At 36.0% G+C, this 15714-nt stretch overlaps 1 protein-coding gene across 3 annotated transcripts in view; it reads right to left on the bottom strand.

Moving 5' to 3' along the window:
- Positions 1-15714, bottom strand: part of SYT1 (synaptotagmin 1) — a 479618-nt gene that overhangs the window by 135532 nt on the left and 328372 nt on the right. For 2 of the 3 annotated variants that reach the window (XM_081822125.1, XM_081822126.1), the window contains 4 exons: positions 14530-14714; positions 8661-8783; positions 4430-4597; positions 1054-1221 (listed from right to left, as the gene is read on the bottom strand). In XM_081822125.1, coding sequence (XP_081678251.1) covers positions 1054-1221; positions 4430-4597; positions 8661-8783; positions 14530-14714 — 644 coding nt within the window. The remainder of the gene's footprint in view (positions 1-1053; positions 1222-4429; positions 4598-8660; positions 8784-14529; positions 14715-15714) is intronic. The other variant, XM_081822128.1, reaches the window with a different exon arrangement.

Genomic DNA, 15714 nt, shown 5'->3' with positions numbered 1-15714 from the left:
TCATACAGCAATCAACAAACCTGTTCTAAAACCTCACTTAGTTACATTGGTCACAGAACATCTTAGGTTGAGAGGACTCCCAGGTGATGGGCTCGGTTGAATTTCTCTGAGGGCTTGGGCTTCTCTTTGATCTCCCTGGTGGCCCTGACGTGATCACACTTGACACTGTTCTATGGATCCTCACTGAAGGAGGCTGTTGACAATCTCTTGGGCTTATAATCACCCAAGGGATTGTCAGGACCCCAAAAATGGCTGGAAAAAAGAGCTGCTTTAGGAATTCAGGGAAGCTAGAGTTGTTTGCCTTTCTGATATTGGCCTATTGAGACATTTGCACAAAAAAACTCTAGGCAGGCCTAGCATAATCAAATCGAATTGATTATTATCTAGTTTAAATGCACTAAAGATATTGAACTTCCCTTTTTAAATCACAGAAAAATCCTGGGCTGAACTATGAAAACTGGGGAAAAAACAACGTGAAGAGTACTATAAAAATGTGAGTCATTTAAAAAATGGATTTAATATCAGCCTTTGTGAATTATATTTGATGTTCCACCCATCATGCTCTGATATCTGTAGGGGAAACAATGAACGGTCTGTGATATGCAGACATAATCAAGGGAAAAGTGCTATTTTATTTCTGTTTAATAGCTACATAACCTATGTAGAAAACATGAAATGATTGTGGAAAGATACAAAGAATAAGATGATTTTTCACTTTAAAGAAGTAGATGTGTGCGTGTCTGGCATTTTGTAAGCTTTTTAGAAGCAGATAGTGGGCGTGTGTGTGTGTGTGTGTGTGTGTGTGTGTGTGTCCCGGAAATTATCTATAGACACGGCGGGCACAGATCTTTCTCTTTTCTTTCAAATAAGCCCAGAAGACCTGTATCCTTTTTAATGGGGTGATGCAATCAATCCCTTAACCCTATTTTCCCAGCTGTCAGCAGCTGGAGGCCCACATCATCCTGTGTAGAGAGCGTCTCTCAATAGGTTCTTATGTGAGGAGCAACTGGTGAGTACAGCTTGTCATATTAGAAATGCTAATGTTTTCCTTACCTCTTCCTTCTCAGCACTTTGCAGATCACGCCACTCCTCAGTTACATGACCGAAATCCACTGTGTTCATGGGGACTTTAAATTCCCCAATGATGTCATGCTTGGAGAAACGATCAAAATCATACACGGCCATCACCAGGGTCTTGCCACCCAATTCTGAGTAGGGCACCTAAATAAAGAGATGAGGATAAAAATCTGGTCACAAAAATGCTTAAAATGGATGACTTGGTTATAGTGTTTAATTTCAATATTTAGTTGCAGAAACAAAATGAGGATAATCGTGCTTTTAAAAAAAATGGAATCATTTGAATAACTGCTTGAGGCTCAAATTGGGAGAAAATAGAGACTTAACCATAGTCATCTTATCACTTTATCCTAAAGTTTCAGAAGCAATTAGTATTACTGATAATGAGGCTTACTATTAGTCATGCTATAAACACTTTAAGATTTAACAGTGTTGGCACACAGTAGGCACTTAAATATTTATCATTTGAATGATTAGAATGATCAGGTGGGAATTTGTTTGATAGAAGAATAAACCAAGCGAATTGCACTTGACTGTGTAAGTTTTACTTGTAGAATATTTTGTTATTGTTAATCAGTTATATTTTCAGCTTATTTGGGGTAGAAAACTTGTTTCAAAAATTCTATTAACTCTTTCAAGCCATTTGGATGGCACAGTTGAATGGAGCAGTGATTTATAAAAAGATATGCTAGGAGTCAGAAAGGATTGAAATGAAATTCACAAGTTGCCTCACCTACTCCCTAAAATAATTTACTGATTGACAGGAACTGACTATAAAATTGATGTTTTAAATATCAGAGATGCATTATAATATAGATCTTGAAGTTCATTCTTAGGTATGACACTTTTTAGGATGAGTCGTGGCAAAAGGCCCAGAACTGATGAATTCTCCAGCTGTTCAGATAGATTTGGGACAGATGGTATGGGTTGGGATTTTTATTAGTGACATTTTTAATATTCAGGGAAAGTAGTGCGATCTAAGTAAGCTATGCTTCAGTAATTGGGTAGAAATGCCTAATTAAGAAATTGTTTAGACCTGTATTGAAGTTTTGATCAATTTTTATTTATCGGTGCAAATGGTTGTCTTTGCTCCCTCAAACATATCTCAGTGAACTCTATATATTGAGGGGGAAGGAAGCATATTTGACTATAACTGTATAAGAAATTCTAGTTTTTCAAAAGTTTTTTTGTCACTTACTTGTCATCTATTGGGAATCTGATTAAAATACTTTGATTAAAAAGGAGGAACAATACCTTTTCCATTTTAGAAGAAAAAAATAAACCCGTCCCAAAACTGAGTTTCAAAGGAAGAGATGAATTTTAGAGTAGGGATAAACTCAGAAATTTCATCTTATTTCTGAAATTACTCTGGATTTTTTTTTTTTTTTTGGTGATTCTATTGAAATAACATTAGTCAGAAAACCTGGGCTTGGGGTTTGGCAGGCCCGGGCCTGGGTTTTCCCACTTCCCGGCTGAAGGGCCTGGGGCAAGTGAACCAACTACACACTTTGCATCTATCAAATAGTGTTAATAGTAGGGCCCACTTCCCAGGGCTGTTTGAGGCATTTAGCAGAGTGCTGACACAGTAGGCACTTCTACAGTATTTGAATGATTAGTAGCTCCTTCAGGTGGGAATTTGTTTTGAGGAAAAGCAACACTTAGGTTGGGGATGTCAAGTTCATGTCAAGTGGATTTGAACTCCGTTTTAAAGCTTGTCCTCTTTAAACTGTTGTGCTTCTGTTCTATCATCTTGCCTATTGGCATTTCAAGACACGTAATCTACACTGTCTACTGGCGAAATTAACTAATTCTCTGGAAACAGCAGCATGGTTCTTAAGTGTATCAAAATATATTATACTTTGGGTTGATTTATGGTTTGATCAACATTCTTGAAATAAAATGGAACCTGATAAAATTTTATAGGCAATTTAAAAATTTCAATAATTAAACTTCATGAGGCCACAGAAATTCTTCATCAGATTTTAGGAATACATTTTTTAAAATTAACATATGAATAACTCAAAACAGAAAGCCCCCTTTAGTAAATCAACAAATTTAAGAATCTGCTTACTAAATCATGGTTAGAAAATGCTGACCTAAATTGAGGTTAAAACATAGTCAAATAGTATGACTGTGATTACCATTTGCAATATTTTATTAGTTTTATTTTCATTTTGTTTTGTGGTGTTTTGGCTGTAGTGATTAGTTCTTTGTAAGCGGAGTAGTTTCAGAATGTTTTTATTGCTACTCTAAATGAACTCTCTGGGTATAGAAAAGTGTAGTTTTTTAGAAAAGATTACTGACAAGACATTGGGGATTTTTTTTGTCCTAAAACCTCAAATTTCAGAGTGAAGAGAAAGACACTGCTCTTTTACGAAATTGGAAACAGGGCTTGAGAAAATGACTCATGCCCTTGGTTTCATCCGTTTATTTCATACCTAGTATTTGCCTACATGAGGCACATGCTTTCGCGAAGGCTGGCTGATAGAGGAGGGATTCTGAATCTGCCTGCTGGCGTATTTACAGACATTTCATTTTTCAGAAATGTATTATTTTAAGTAATGAATTAACATTTTTTTTTCATATATTAAAGATAGCTACCAAAGCACTGTTTTTATGCATGACTTCAAGACAAGAGCTACGGAACTTGTGTATGCAGAGACGCCTGAGGCCCGCAGAGCACGTTTTCCTGTCCAGTTATTATCTTATGGCCAGAATCTCTCTTGGTGACTGTCAACTGAGGTGTCTCAACAAGATGAAGAACACTAGGGAAAAGATGACAGTTGAGGGAAAATGCTAGAAATGTGCAAAAACAAGGGGTTCCTATCCTTTTTTATTGATAGGTTAAGAACGGTTTCTGTGTGCTCGGATTGCCCCTGTATACACAGAATTTTGCAATGAGAATAAAAACAATTTGTACCATTTAAACAGTGGAACACAGCTTACTCAGTTCTGAGATTGTGGTTTATTTTCAGGAACTTCGAGACTTAGAAAAAGAATAATTTCATTCTTCCTTGGGCTTTATTTTAGAGAGGGGGACACGTTCAAGTCTAACCTTCCTTTTTAGATGTGAAATGACAGTCCCGTCATCTTCCAGGCTATATTCTATTCTGAAATGGCTGAGCCGAATCCCACTTTGACCACATCTAAATGCAGTGCTGAATCCTCACTGGACTGAAGTTAAGAATTTTGAATATTCTGAACAAACTCATCTGTGAGCCTCTGAACAAACTCATCTGTGAGCCTCTGAACAAGGGGCCATGTGCACGTCTATGTATGTGTCAGGATGAGATCGGTCTTGAAAACCACAGAGGAAAAGTTATTAGTAAGTACCAAAAAAAAAAAAAAATACCTTGAAAGTAAATTGCTCATTGAAGACAGGATTAAGGGTCTTTCGGTGGACTTTTGTCTCAAATTTCTTCTTTTTATCAGGTAGCAGAAACACTTTCACATAGGGATCCGATGTGCCCCCCATGTCTAAGGCGGGCAGCTCAGCAGCCTGGATAATCCCTACCAGCAGCTGAAATGAGAGACAGAATACAGCAAACATAAGCATTGGTGGACATTTTGGAAAAGATTGACTTGTTTGTGATGTTGCATATTGTGATCTCTCTCTCTCTCTCTTCCTCTTTGCTTTTAATAAACTATTTCTCTTATCAATCTAAACACAGAAGGCAAATGAAGCAAGCCATATAGACTTCAGAAACCTAATTATGACAGATGCAGGCTCTAGGAAGCCTGGTTTTCAGCACAAAAGAGGCTTTTTAAAAGGTTGCTGATTACAGTTAAATATGGAAGTCATATTTGCAAAAGGGTTGCAATCAAATAACTTTCCAGTTGCTAAAAGCCCTTGTGCATTATTTTTCTTTCCAGGGCGTGATTTGTAAGTGGAAATAAATTGTTAAACAATAACAAGTCTGTGATTATAAAGTAGGCAATTTTTATTCTGAACTCAAAGCTTCAAACCAGCAAAATAGAAATTTCTTAGAAATTGGGTAATATTTTGTGATAATAATAAGATGAGCAAGTTTCTATCATATTTGACCTTTATTTGTATGCTGCCTACTTTTTATTTTAACTTACAGTAAAGTTATTATTTATTCTGAAATTAAATCTAGGACATGGAGTCAAAGAAGTATAATTTCGGTTTCACATAAATGAATGTAAAATTACAGATAGGGTTTTTAATGCTAAGTGACTAAGTTTCTGATTTTTCTTTTTCAAATGCAGAGATTTCTCCATGTCTGTTTTCTCAGTGATACATTCCTGTCTTACTTATGAATGTGAGTGTAGGCTGGCATTGTTGTTTTTGGTAAGAAAATAAAAGGTGTGAGTGGACTCCTCCAGATGCTCTATCATCAGATATTTTGTATCAACAGACTGGCTTATATTCCCATGGGAAACAAAAGTAGACTCTTACTCAAGGTTATTCAAGACATACTTGTCAGTAAATGTGGTTACATTATAGCTTTTCACATCAGGCCTAAAAATTTGAGCCTGTGCCTTTTTAGCCAAATAGAGTGGAAATGCAATTCACTTTCTTTAAAAAAAAAAAAAAAAAAAAGTCACATTCATTTTTTGTAAAACTGACCTACCATGTTTGTAAGAGCGCTTTGGCTAGTTGGCTCAATTTTTAACCAGGACCAATACTCTGAATGACTATTGTTTCCATTTTAATGCTCAATATGTTAGTGATATCATCATAACAACAGTAGGAATAAGAGTGCTGGATTGTAGGTATATAAAATACGGATGGTCAAAGAATAGCTAAAATAGACATCAGATTATAAAGACATGATTAGTAAAGCAAACAGTTTGTCTCTTGCTTTGCCACTGGTATTTGGAATTTGCCTGTGGATAGCAATGTGAATAAGCAAGTTTCTATTTTCTCCTTCTCACTTTTTTTTTTTTTTTTAAAGATTTTATTTATTTATTTGACAGAGAGAGACACAACGAGAGAGGGAACACAAGCAGGGGGAGTGGGAGAGGGAGAAGCAGGCTTCCTGCCGAGCAGGGAGCCCGATGCGGGGCTCGATGCCGGGCTCGATCCCAGGACCCTGGGATCATGACCTGAGCCGAAGGCAGACGCTTAACGACTGAGCCACCCAGGCGCCCCTCCTTCTCACTTTTTGAAATGAGTGTTCTTTTGGGCAGGGAATGCACTAGTGCTATAACCTAAACTCCTTAAACCTAGATAACTTATAGTTTAAAGATTTTTGGATATTTTGTTAATAAGGGGTGGAATTACTTCTAACTCCCCCCTCCTCCCCTTCTGCTAGAGAGACAAGTATCACATTTCCCTCTGCCATGAAAGCTTCTCATTTAGAGCATTTTAGGGTTGACTTTTAGTTTTGGTAAGCAAACATGTATATTTGATTACAGCTTAATAAATAAAATTCCTCAGACTTTATCTTTTCATGACTCATAGGAACCATTTTGTAAATCAGATTAGCTGAAAACACTTGGAAAAAATTGATGCATACTAATTAAAAAATATTTCATCAGGTAGAATCTTCTAGATCCTCAGAATAAAATACCTTTGTAAAAATTTGATGTTTGCTAGAAGGGGAACAGTAAAAGCACTCATTATATTTGAGTAAAAAAAAATCCTGTGCAATTTTCTTAAAGATGCTTTATAAATAATACTTAAAATACTCCAGTTAACTTAGAAGTTTCAAAATTATGACTAACGAGGATGAGATACCACTAGACTTCTACTGGATAATATGAAAGTAGAATAAATTAGTAAAAAAAATACTGGATACATATATAAAGTCACGTTAAGTTTCTGGAAAAAATATTACATGTTAGTGTTGACCTTCATTTTCATCAGAATATGTAAATATTAGGAAGTTTTGCTCTTGATCAACTCCTGATTGTCAAATTTTGGTAGCTGGGATAGAAATGATCTCAAATGTCCTATTTAATTAACTATAAGTGGTATATTTATAAATGTGTATAAATCCATACCTATAAACTTGTATCTGTAACCAAAATGCAGCTTTCTAGAATGTGTTATGAAATAACTAGCCAGGGCTGTAATGAAGCTGATCAAATAAATTTTTTTAGTATGATAGAGCATATCAATACATTTTTCATGAGGAACCGTCTAGAAATTCAGAAAGTTAAGACATTATTTAAATTGTTGATTTCTAAATACCACCCAGAATTCTTGCAACTACATAGAACTCTCCCAGTCTTACTGACTTTGGACTTTGGTTGTCAAAGCTGAGGATTGGTGGTTTTTTTTTTTTTTTTAATGTATTGTTCATTTCTCATCAACATCGTTATTTCAACATCAATGAAATAACACAAGCTGCATTAGTAGTAAATGTATTAACAAGTATCACTTCTTCCTCATCCAAAAAGATAAGTGAAGCAAAACAGAGTTAAAATTCCCTTTGTCAGACAAGGACATTGTCCTAAAGATTCTTAAGAGCTCGATCTCTTATTCAGCTGATTCTACTAATTCTTTTTTTAAAAAATTTATTTAAAGTTTTTATCTATTTGAGAGAGAGCGAGCGAGAAAGAGAGAGACAGCGTGCACGTGAGCGTGGGTGGGGGGGAGGGGCAGAGAGGCAGGAGAGAGAGAATCCTCAAGCAGACTCCCGCCGTGGAGCACTGAGCCCCATGCTGGCAGATCCCAGGACTCTGAGAGCATGACCTGAGCCAAAATCAAGAGTCAGACACTCAACTGAATGAGCCACCCAGGCGCCCCTCCACTAATTCTTATCTAGCGTTTTCATTTAACAAGTCAGAAGGTAAAGGAACATGGTCAATTTCGTGGGTCCTAGAAGGGTTTTTTTTTTTTTTTTTTTAATGTAGAGATTTTTTAACATTTTTCTTTGAGCTACCTTTAATGCGGTTAATAAAAGGTAGCTAATATTATCATCCATCTAGGTGGCACTTCACAGCTTTTTGAGAAGTGGAAGCAGGAGTGATTGTTTTGTCACTGCCTTCAGTTCCTTAACACCAGTTGGGCAGTAGTCACAGGCACTAGAAATCAAGTTGCTGGTCTTTCTCCTTTCCTAGAACGGTTAACTCACTGGTGCTAGGAATTTTACCTAGTATCATGATATTACAGAAGGCATTTCTGCCTTTGAAATTCATGGGAGGCAGTCAGTTTTTCGTCTTTGATTCCTTATCAAACAGTTAGATTTTGTTTTAAAGCTTTGGCTGAATGGTGGTTTACCTCAGCAGTTCCTTGCCCTGTTGGGATCGAATTCCATGAATTCCAAGGGATATTGTTGTAGCTCAGGCTGATGGGCGGGTAGGAGTGAGACTGTGGCTGGGAGCTGTCAGAATCAGAACGACTATCTGCAAGTTCATTTGTATTCTGCCTGCCTGCAGTAAGTGCCATAAGTAGATGTAATCGGTTGAATACTGTGAATTCTAATTACCAGAAGTTAAATTAGCAAGTAGGAGACTGCCTGTACTTAGAAATGATTTCATCAATAGCTTTGATAATTGCATTTTCCCTTCTCAGCAAACGAAATGTTTTAAGAAGTATTTTGCTTCAATTTCTACTTGGTAATTTCAGAAAACGTAATGGAATTAGAAGTCATTTCCCACCCCTCTCAGACCTGGTTATTCTGGAAATCATAATCCAGTGAATATTGAAGTTTCCCCAATTTCTCCTCTTCTTTGGGCTCTTCTTTTTCTTCCCCATCAGTCAATCCTGTTTCAGCGTCATCATCCTTTAGAGCCTAGGAGTAGGGAAATGAAGTATATGTGAATTCAGGTGAATTCGTTGAAACCCATATCAACCTGGACCTGTGGTTATACTTCCAAGCTGTTAGAAGCAAGCACTAAGATGCTGGAAATTCATTTGTCTGACACACATTCACATTTGCTGCTTATATATTTTTAAAATTCCACTTGTGCACGGAATTTTCTTCCCCAATCAGCAAGCAACATGAAAGCGATGGAAAAGCCCCTCAGAATATTGCAAGCGAAAAATGTAAAGTTGTTGCAGACAAAATGTCGACTTGGATTCACGTTTGGCTTTGGTAAAACTGCTTCTTTCAGAAGTATGACAAACATGCTATTAACCAGGCCAGGTTTCACATTCATGTAGTTTAAAGAGATCTAAGCTCAGCATCATGTAAAACATCATTGTTACATGCAGTGGAGAACTTATATGAAATGAGTGGCCTTTTCTTGCCTTGTTTCCTATAAGAAAGATAGCTGAATAAGTGATTCTCAAAGAATTTTAATTTCCTATGTTTCACATATACATTTATAATGGTTATGGAAAAAGTGGAAAAAACATGCCACCAGCAAATGCATGTTTAGAGGAAAATCTACCCCACTTCCAGTTGAAATTTAACATTTTATTTTTGTAACAGCTCCACAGAAAGCTAGGCTGAATTAAATTGATTTATGGATCTATTTGAGATTAAAAAAAAAATAAAAGCAGTTACGTTTGCAGTTTTGTCAAACTGAAATCAGCATTAACGTTTATTTTGCATCAGTGAACAAAAATCGTGGTTCTGAACTCTCAGTTTGGACCAACTGAATAGTCTTTATAATCTAAAACTTAAGTGTAATGTAAAATGAAATACTAGAAAGCTCATCATCCCACAAAATACATTCAAATGCTCCTCTCTTTTGAAAATAAAAATAGATAATGTATTTTCCCATGAAGTGCAACAACTTTGCTGAAAGAAAATCAAAGGTTATAAAGATTATAAATATTAGGTAAGCTTTGTTTCTAGGGATATGCATTGTTATTGCTTTAGAGAATTAGGAAAAATAATTTTAAAAGCTATATGTAGTTATTCAAAATTAAAAATGATAAAATTACATTTCCCTGATTGCTAGTGAGATGGAAAAATTTGAAAATCTTTATGGTAACCAATTGTATTTATTTGTCTGGGAACTGCTGGTGTATATCCTTTGCTAAGTGTTCTGTTGTTTTGTTTGGCTCTTACTGATTTCTAGAGACTGTGTTTTAGTGATCTCAACTTTTCTGTTATGTATATTGCAAATCTTCTTCCCTAGTTTTTGGTTATGGCATTTTCATTGCCTTTTGTGTGTGTGTGTGTGTGTGTGTGTGTGACTGGACTGTAGAATCTCACAGAAGTCAAGATAAGGCAGAGTGGGAGACTGCTTTATATCTGTGACAAAGTAAAGGAATTTTAACTCTTGTCAGCAGGTTAAATCTGAGAATTCTTGTAGTCAAATGCAGAAGTATAACCAGATTTCAGAAACGCAAGAGGCACCAGACTACAGCTCCATCACCCAGCCTCTTCCCACCTTCCAGAGTGTGTGGTCTTTCTTCTCTGCTGAGAGAAAGCTTTACTGTTCACTCGTGCATTTACACACAGACTCTCTGTGGTGCTTCAAAATGGCACTGAAATTGACAAGCTTTTCCAATTTGGCTCTACTCTGCTAACTCCAATTTGATCCTAAAAAAAACCTGAGACTTGGTGGCATTGTATCAATAGAACTCATTTGGGTGGGAAGAGCATATAAACAGAGTTGAGCTGTAGTTGGAGGTGCCTCCCTTTCTGTGCTTCTTGAAAAATTTCAGGAGCCTACAATGAATTTGGAAAATTAAAAATTACCATTATTACATCTGTGTAGGAAAGTTGGGATACGAAATGTTTTCCTGAGTAGTAAAATGTTGGTTTCCTTATAGCCAAAGGCAGGAAACAATTTAATTACTTAAAAATTTAATCTTTTAACTTGGGCGGGGGATAGGTCATTATAGGGAACATGCTAGTAAAGTGACCAGAAAAGACAACTGAGTTTAATTAGAGGAGCTGAGGCAGTGAAATCACATTGCCCTTTCAAAACCTTAGCTGTCTGTTAGTCTTTACCACTCCCATAGATGTTCTTAGAAAATTGCAGCTTAGTTAAATTGTCTCCCTATAAGATTTTAAGTTTTTAAAAATAATAGCAAGCTACTTAGTACGTATTTCTGTCGAAAAATCTACACGTTACTCTATCATAATTATAAAAAAAATTCATGGATTAAAATACTTCTTCAAAAGTCTCTTTCAGAACTGACAATTTACATATCATGTTTCAGCCCAGTGCAATTTGAAATAGCTGAGATATTAAATCTCCTTCTTCCTAAGTGGTTTTTGCCCTAATAAAAGGTGCAGGACCATCTCTGCAATTACTCTGTGTGAAATAGGGCTAAATTTTTGATAATTTCTCAGTGCCACTGTTCATCACCGAAGTGATTAAGTCTATTCTTGTCCTGAAGCCTGAGCTTAAGCAGGATGTCTTCTGTACCATCACATTAAATTCAGACCTATGAAATCAGTAGCTATTATAATATCTCAAGAGCAGCACCCCTCTACCCACCCCCACTGCCCCTCAACAAAATGTGGAGGAAAATGCTTGTAAACCCAGCAGTTTTGATGGTTTGCTAAATTGCAGTCGCGAAAGCTATGTGCTGGGAACATCAGATCTTGTTTTAAATTTCAAAGATTTAGTGTACATGCTTCTGGCTTGCTTCGACATTCAAAAGGCGCGTCATTTTACAACCATCCGAAGGAGAAGCTCTTTTAAGAGAAATTGTTCAGGTTTGGATTTGATAAGGCACACTTACAAAAGGTAGCACAAGGGACTGAATTTTCTTTCTGTGCCCATCAATTTAAAAACTTGAGCTTTCTAATACTGTTCTATTTAATCAGTTAGTAATGTTTAAAATGAGAACCCTTTATCTTAAAAAAAAATCAATTTATTTTATTTTTTTATTACAGATTTCTTTTATTTATTTATTTTAAAAATCAATTTAGTTCAGCCTCTTGATGTGTGTCAGAATGGTACACCCTGAGCTGTGGAACCCCAGCTGCCAGGCCACTAAATGTATTGGAGCGTTGACGAGGGGTTTCTAAAGAGCAGAGGAGACCTACCGCAAGGGGGGGTTCCAGAACAGTCATGAGACATAACACAGATAAGGAGGACATAGAAGGAAGAAATAAAAATTAAAAGATCCACACACATTAGCAAAAACCATGGAGAAATGACCTTTCCAGACCCATCACTTTGCAACTTGATACTGTCCCTCTGCATTTTCAGTGTTCTCAAGCTTTCAGGAATTAAAAACAAAAACAAAACCTTTATATATAAATCTTATGTTATATAAATACACTGTTACTAGTGAGTTTGTTGTCATTATGGAGTTTTAAAAGTCTGTTGATTATAAAATTTTAACATAGAGACAGTTAGCCATGAACATTGGAATTTGAATTTCTGTCCATTCTTACATAGATTGAAATGGTGAAAACTTCCTGGTTGCCTAGAGCCTATGTATTTTAAGAAATCATGTCTAAAATGCCTCTCACATCGGTTGTGTTTTTCAATGAGAGCCATTGACTACATTTGTTTTCCTCATGTTCCCATCAATACACTGTTTAAAATATTCTGAAAATGTAATTAAGAATTTTACTGAATTTCAAAACTTAGGCTGTTCTGAAGTTGGATGATTGAATGGTCACCATGTGATGTACTTCTTAAAACTGCACATTCTATTTTGCTTCTTCATCCTTCCTCTTCATAAAACAATAGAACCCATTATTAGCTACTATTGCCCGCCTTAAAAAGTAGCATAAGCTACTGTTATATAACTGTTTACCGATAAGGCCTATTTTTGCTTGTCCAAATCATTTCATTTTGTACATTTAATAGTTCATAAATTAAAATAAGATCTATAAAATCCTACATAGACAAGTAATTTACCTAAAATGATGAGATCTTTTTGAGTGGTTGAAATCCTAAATACTTTGTTGTAATAGTAGATCACTGTAAACTGTCACTGATTTCCTACCAATATTTCCTTATTTGACTTATTTTCTCTTCCTCTCTCATCCAAAGGAATAGATGATCATTGAAAAATTAACCACCATCAATTCTCTGTATGTAGTATTTTGAGATCTTGGTCATTTATCCAGGTCATTACAGGGGTAATAAACACCACTACTATACTATAAATTACAATCTTACATCATACAGAACAAATTCCACAAAGAAGAAAACAAATTTCTTATGCTAGAAAAAAAATGCTGTAGTTAATTGTTAATTCTTGTATATGGGAAAATTACATTTGCATTATATTATAGTTACGAAAATGATAGGGCTGTGTTCTCAAATGGTTGCTTAGATAGAGCTGAAATTCACATACAAATTATTCAGTCCCCGTCCATCTAGCACATTGTTCTTACACCTAATCTCCCAATAAACTGTTTAAAGAAATCTCTGTCAAGGTCTACTTGTTATTGAAAATGTTGAAATAAACAAGACCTGTTTTCAAATTGTAGTTTTTATGTAACAAATTAACAGAAGAAGCCTTATTAGAACCCTATGAACATAAGAATTAAAAAAAAAAAAAAAAAAAAAACCCTATGGTCGAACTTCTGTGGCTGTGATTAGAAACTCAGAAGAATGTAAACCTTGTTGTTCTGAGCTCAGGACAAATCTGAGTGTGAGGCAGGCACTGCATACATTCTAAAGCTCTGAAACCAAACAAAAGTTGAGTGAGTGCAGAAGAGCCTTTGTGAAATTGTTGTCAACAGACATTACAGGATCTTTGAGAAAAGGTGTTTAAATCTCAAGCTGGGGAATGGAGTTGGTGCCCTGAGTGGATGGTTAACTAGGAAACTATGCAGATGTGCTAAAAATGCCCTCCTTGACTAAATTGTTCTTAAGAAGATTCACCTAGTCAAGAGTTCAATTAATAGTAATTAATTCGTTTAGAAAAATAAAAAAAAACCTGTCAATGTATGTTGCTATTTGGGAATAAATAAAACTTTTGAATTATTTGAAAGGAAACAAAGATAATTGAAAGTGTTCTTTCTATGGAAAAGCTCTACCTTTATGTTATTAATATGAATTAAATATTCTTTAAAGATATCCAGTATGAAAATGATTAAAAAAATATTGAAGAGGCATTTAATTATAACTATTAATAGTAAACTTTGTTCTGAACCAAATCATCCAGTTAATTTAATAAAAATAGACCACGATGTAAAGAACATCCAAATAGCTTACTGAGACTCATAAACGGCCATAAGTCTGAGTGATTTAACAGTGATTATGAGCAGTGGTAATGTGAGAAAGGCACCCTGCCCAAGAGGGAAAGCATTCAGATACTCTCGATTCTGTTTCTCTAACTCTAAATGCAATTAAAACTGGCTGAACAGATGTAATCCAAATACTCAGGCATCATTCCAGTCTGCTGGGCCTGTCAAGATGGCCCTGCCAGTCGTCGATGCCCTTTTCTGGGTCAGATGCTTAGGAGCCTGGAAAACCCTACCAAATGTTTTCATTGCACTTTGGGACGTTGAGCAATGAATGAAAGGATTGCAAAGCATTTTTGACAACAGTGACATCTGTCCAGAAGTTGTTTACTTCTATACTTATCTGGTATAAAATAATAAGCCATTTATTAACTTTTAATAAAATCATCAAAGAAGTAATACAGAATGAAGACATTACCTGATCTTTCATGGTCTTCCCTAAGTCTTTCACGTCTTTCATGTTAATGGCATTCTTCCCTCCTTTCTCTTTTCCCTTCTTCTTGTTTTTCTTTTTGAACAAACATTTCTTACAGATACAAAAGCAGCAGGTCAGGACTAAAAGGACAGCAACTATGGCTATGGCGATTAAGGCCCATGGTGGCACTGAAAGAAAAAAAGATGTAGAAGGCATTAGTAATAAACATTTCATGTACAAGCCTTTTAACCAATTGGCTACAAAAGTATTCACTGGTTAATTTGTATTTATTGAGCGCTCCAGACACACCGTTCTGTATCATGTTACCCGTGTTTCCCCTGCCCGGATGGTGGTTTCTGTTTCTACTTCACCCTTCTGTACATGTCAAATATGCCTTCCTCCAAGGTAGATTTCCATTCATCCATTCCTTCCTTCATCCAGAGCACAGCTCTGGAGTTTGGCCTTGGAGTTGAAATCCTGGCTCTATCATTTATTAGCTCTGTGATCTTGGGCAAGTCATCTAATTTTCCTCCGCCTCCATATCCTCATCTCTAAAGTGGAGGTAAATTGGTAGGTATCATAGACTTCCTGAAGATTAAAATAAGATGCATTTCCTGGCACATGGTAAATGCTTAATAAATATTAGCTGCTATTACTCATCTGTTAAATACTAGAGGTTCTATCGATATGTTCTGGGTATAATGGGAGGGGCGGACATCAGTTGAATAACCAGAGAAAACAAATATAATGTAATAAAGGTGAGGAAGAAGTACTTGGTGCTCTGAAAGTCACCCACTCTAAAAGTAGGACATTTACCTGCTCAGGGTCTGCAGAGGCAGGGCAATGGTTATGTTCAGTGGATCTGAAACCAGACTTTGATTCAGGATGGCCACTTTCAGGCTGTGTGACTCTGGCTAGATTGCTTAACTGTTCTGAGTTAGTTTCCTTCTCTAAAAAGTGAAGATAATAGTGGTACCTATTTCGTCTCCTTTGAAAATTAAGGGAGTTAATACACAAAAACTTTTAGAATGGCATCCAGCACATAGCAGGAACTCGATGTTAGCTATCTATTTTCAAGGCATACAGCTAAGTATTATGGGTAATGTGGAACACTCCGAGTATATGTGGGGACATAAACATGTACACTAATAAATACATATTAAAAAAACACGGAAGTTCAGGGGATAT

The sequence above is a fragment of the Leptonychotes weddellii genome, chromosome 5, assembly GCF_054177405.1.
Source record: "Leptonychotes weddellii isolate Sample4059 chromosome 5, ASM5417740v2, whole genome shotgun sequence".
NCBI classification, from domain to species: domain Eukaryota; kingdom Metazoa; phylum Chordata; class Mammalia; order Carnivora; family Phocidae; genus Leptonychotes; species Leptonychotes weddellii.
Note: the sequence above shows the minus strand (reverse complement) of the source record. Positions and strands in the feature narration are given on the sequence as shown.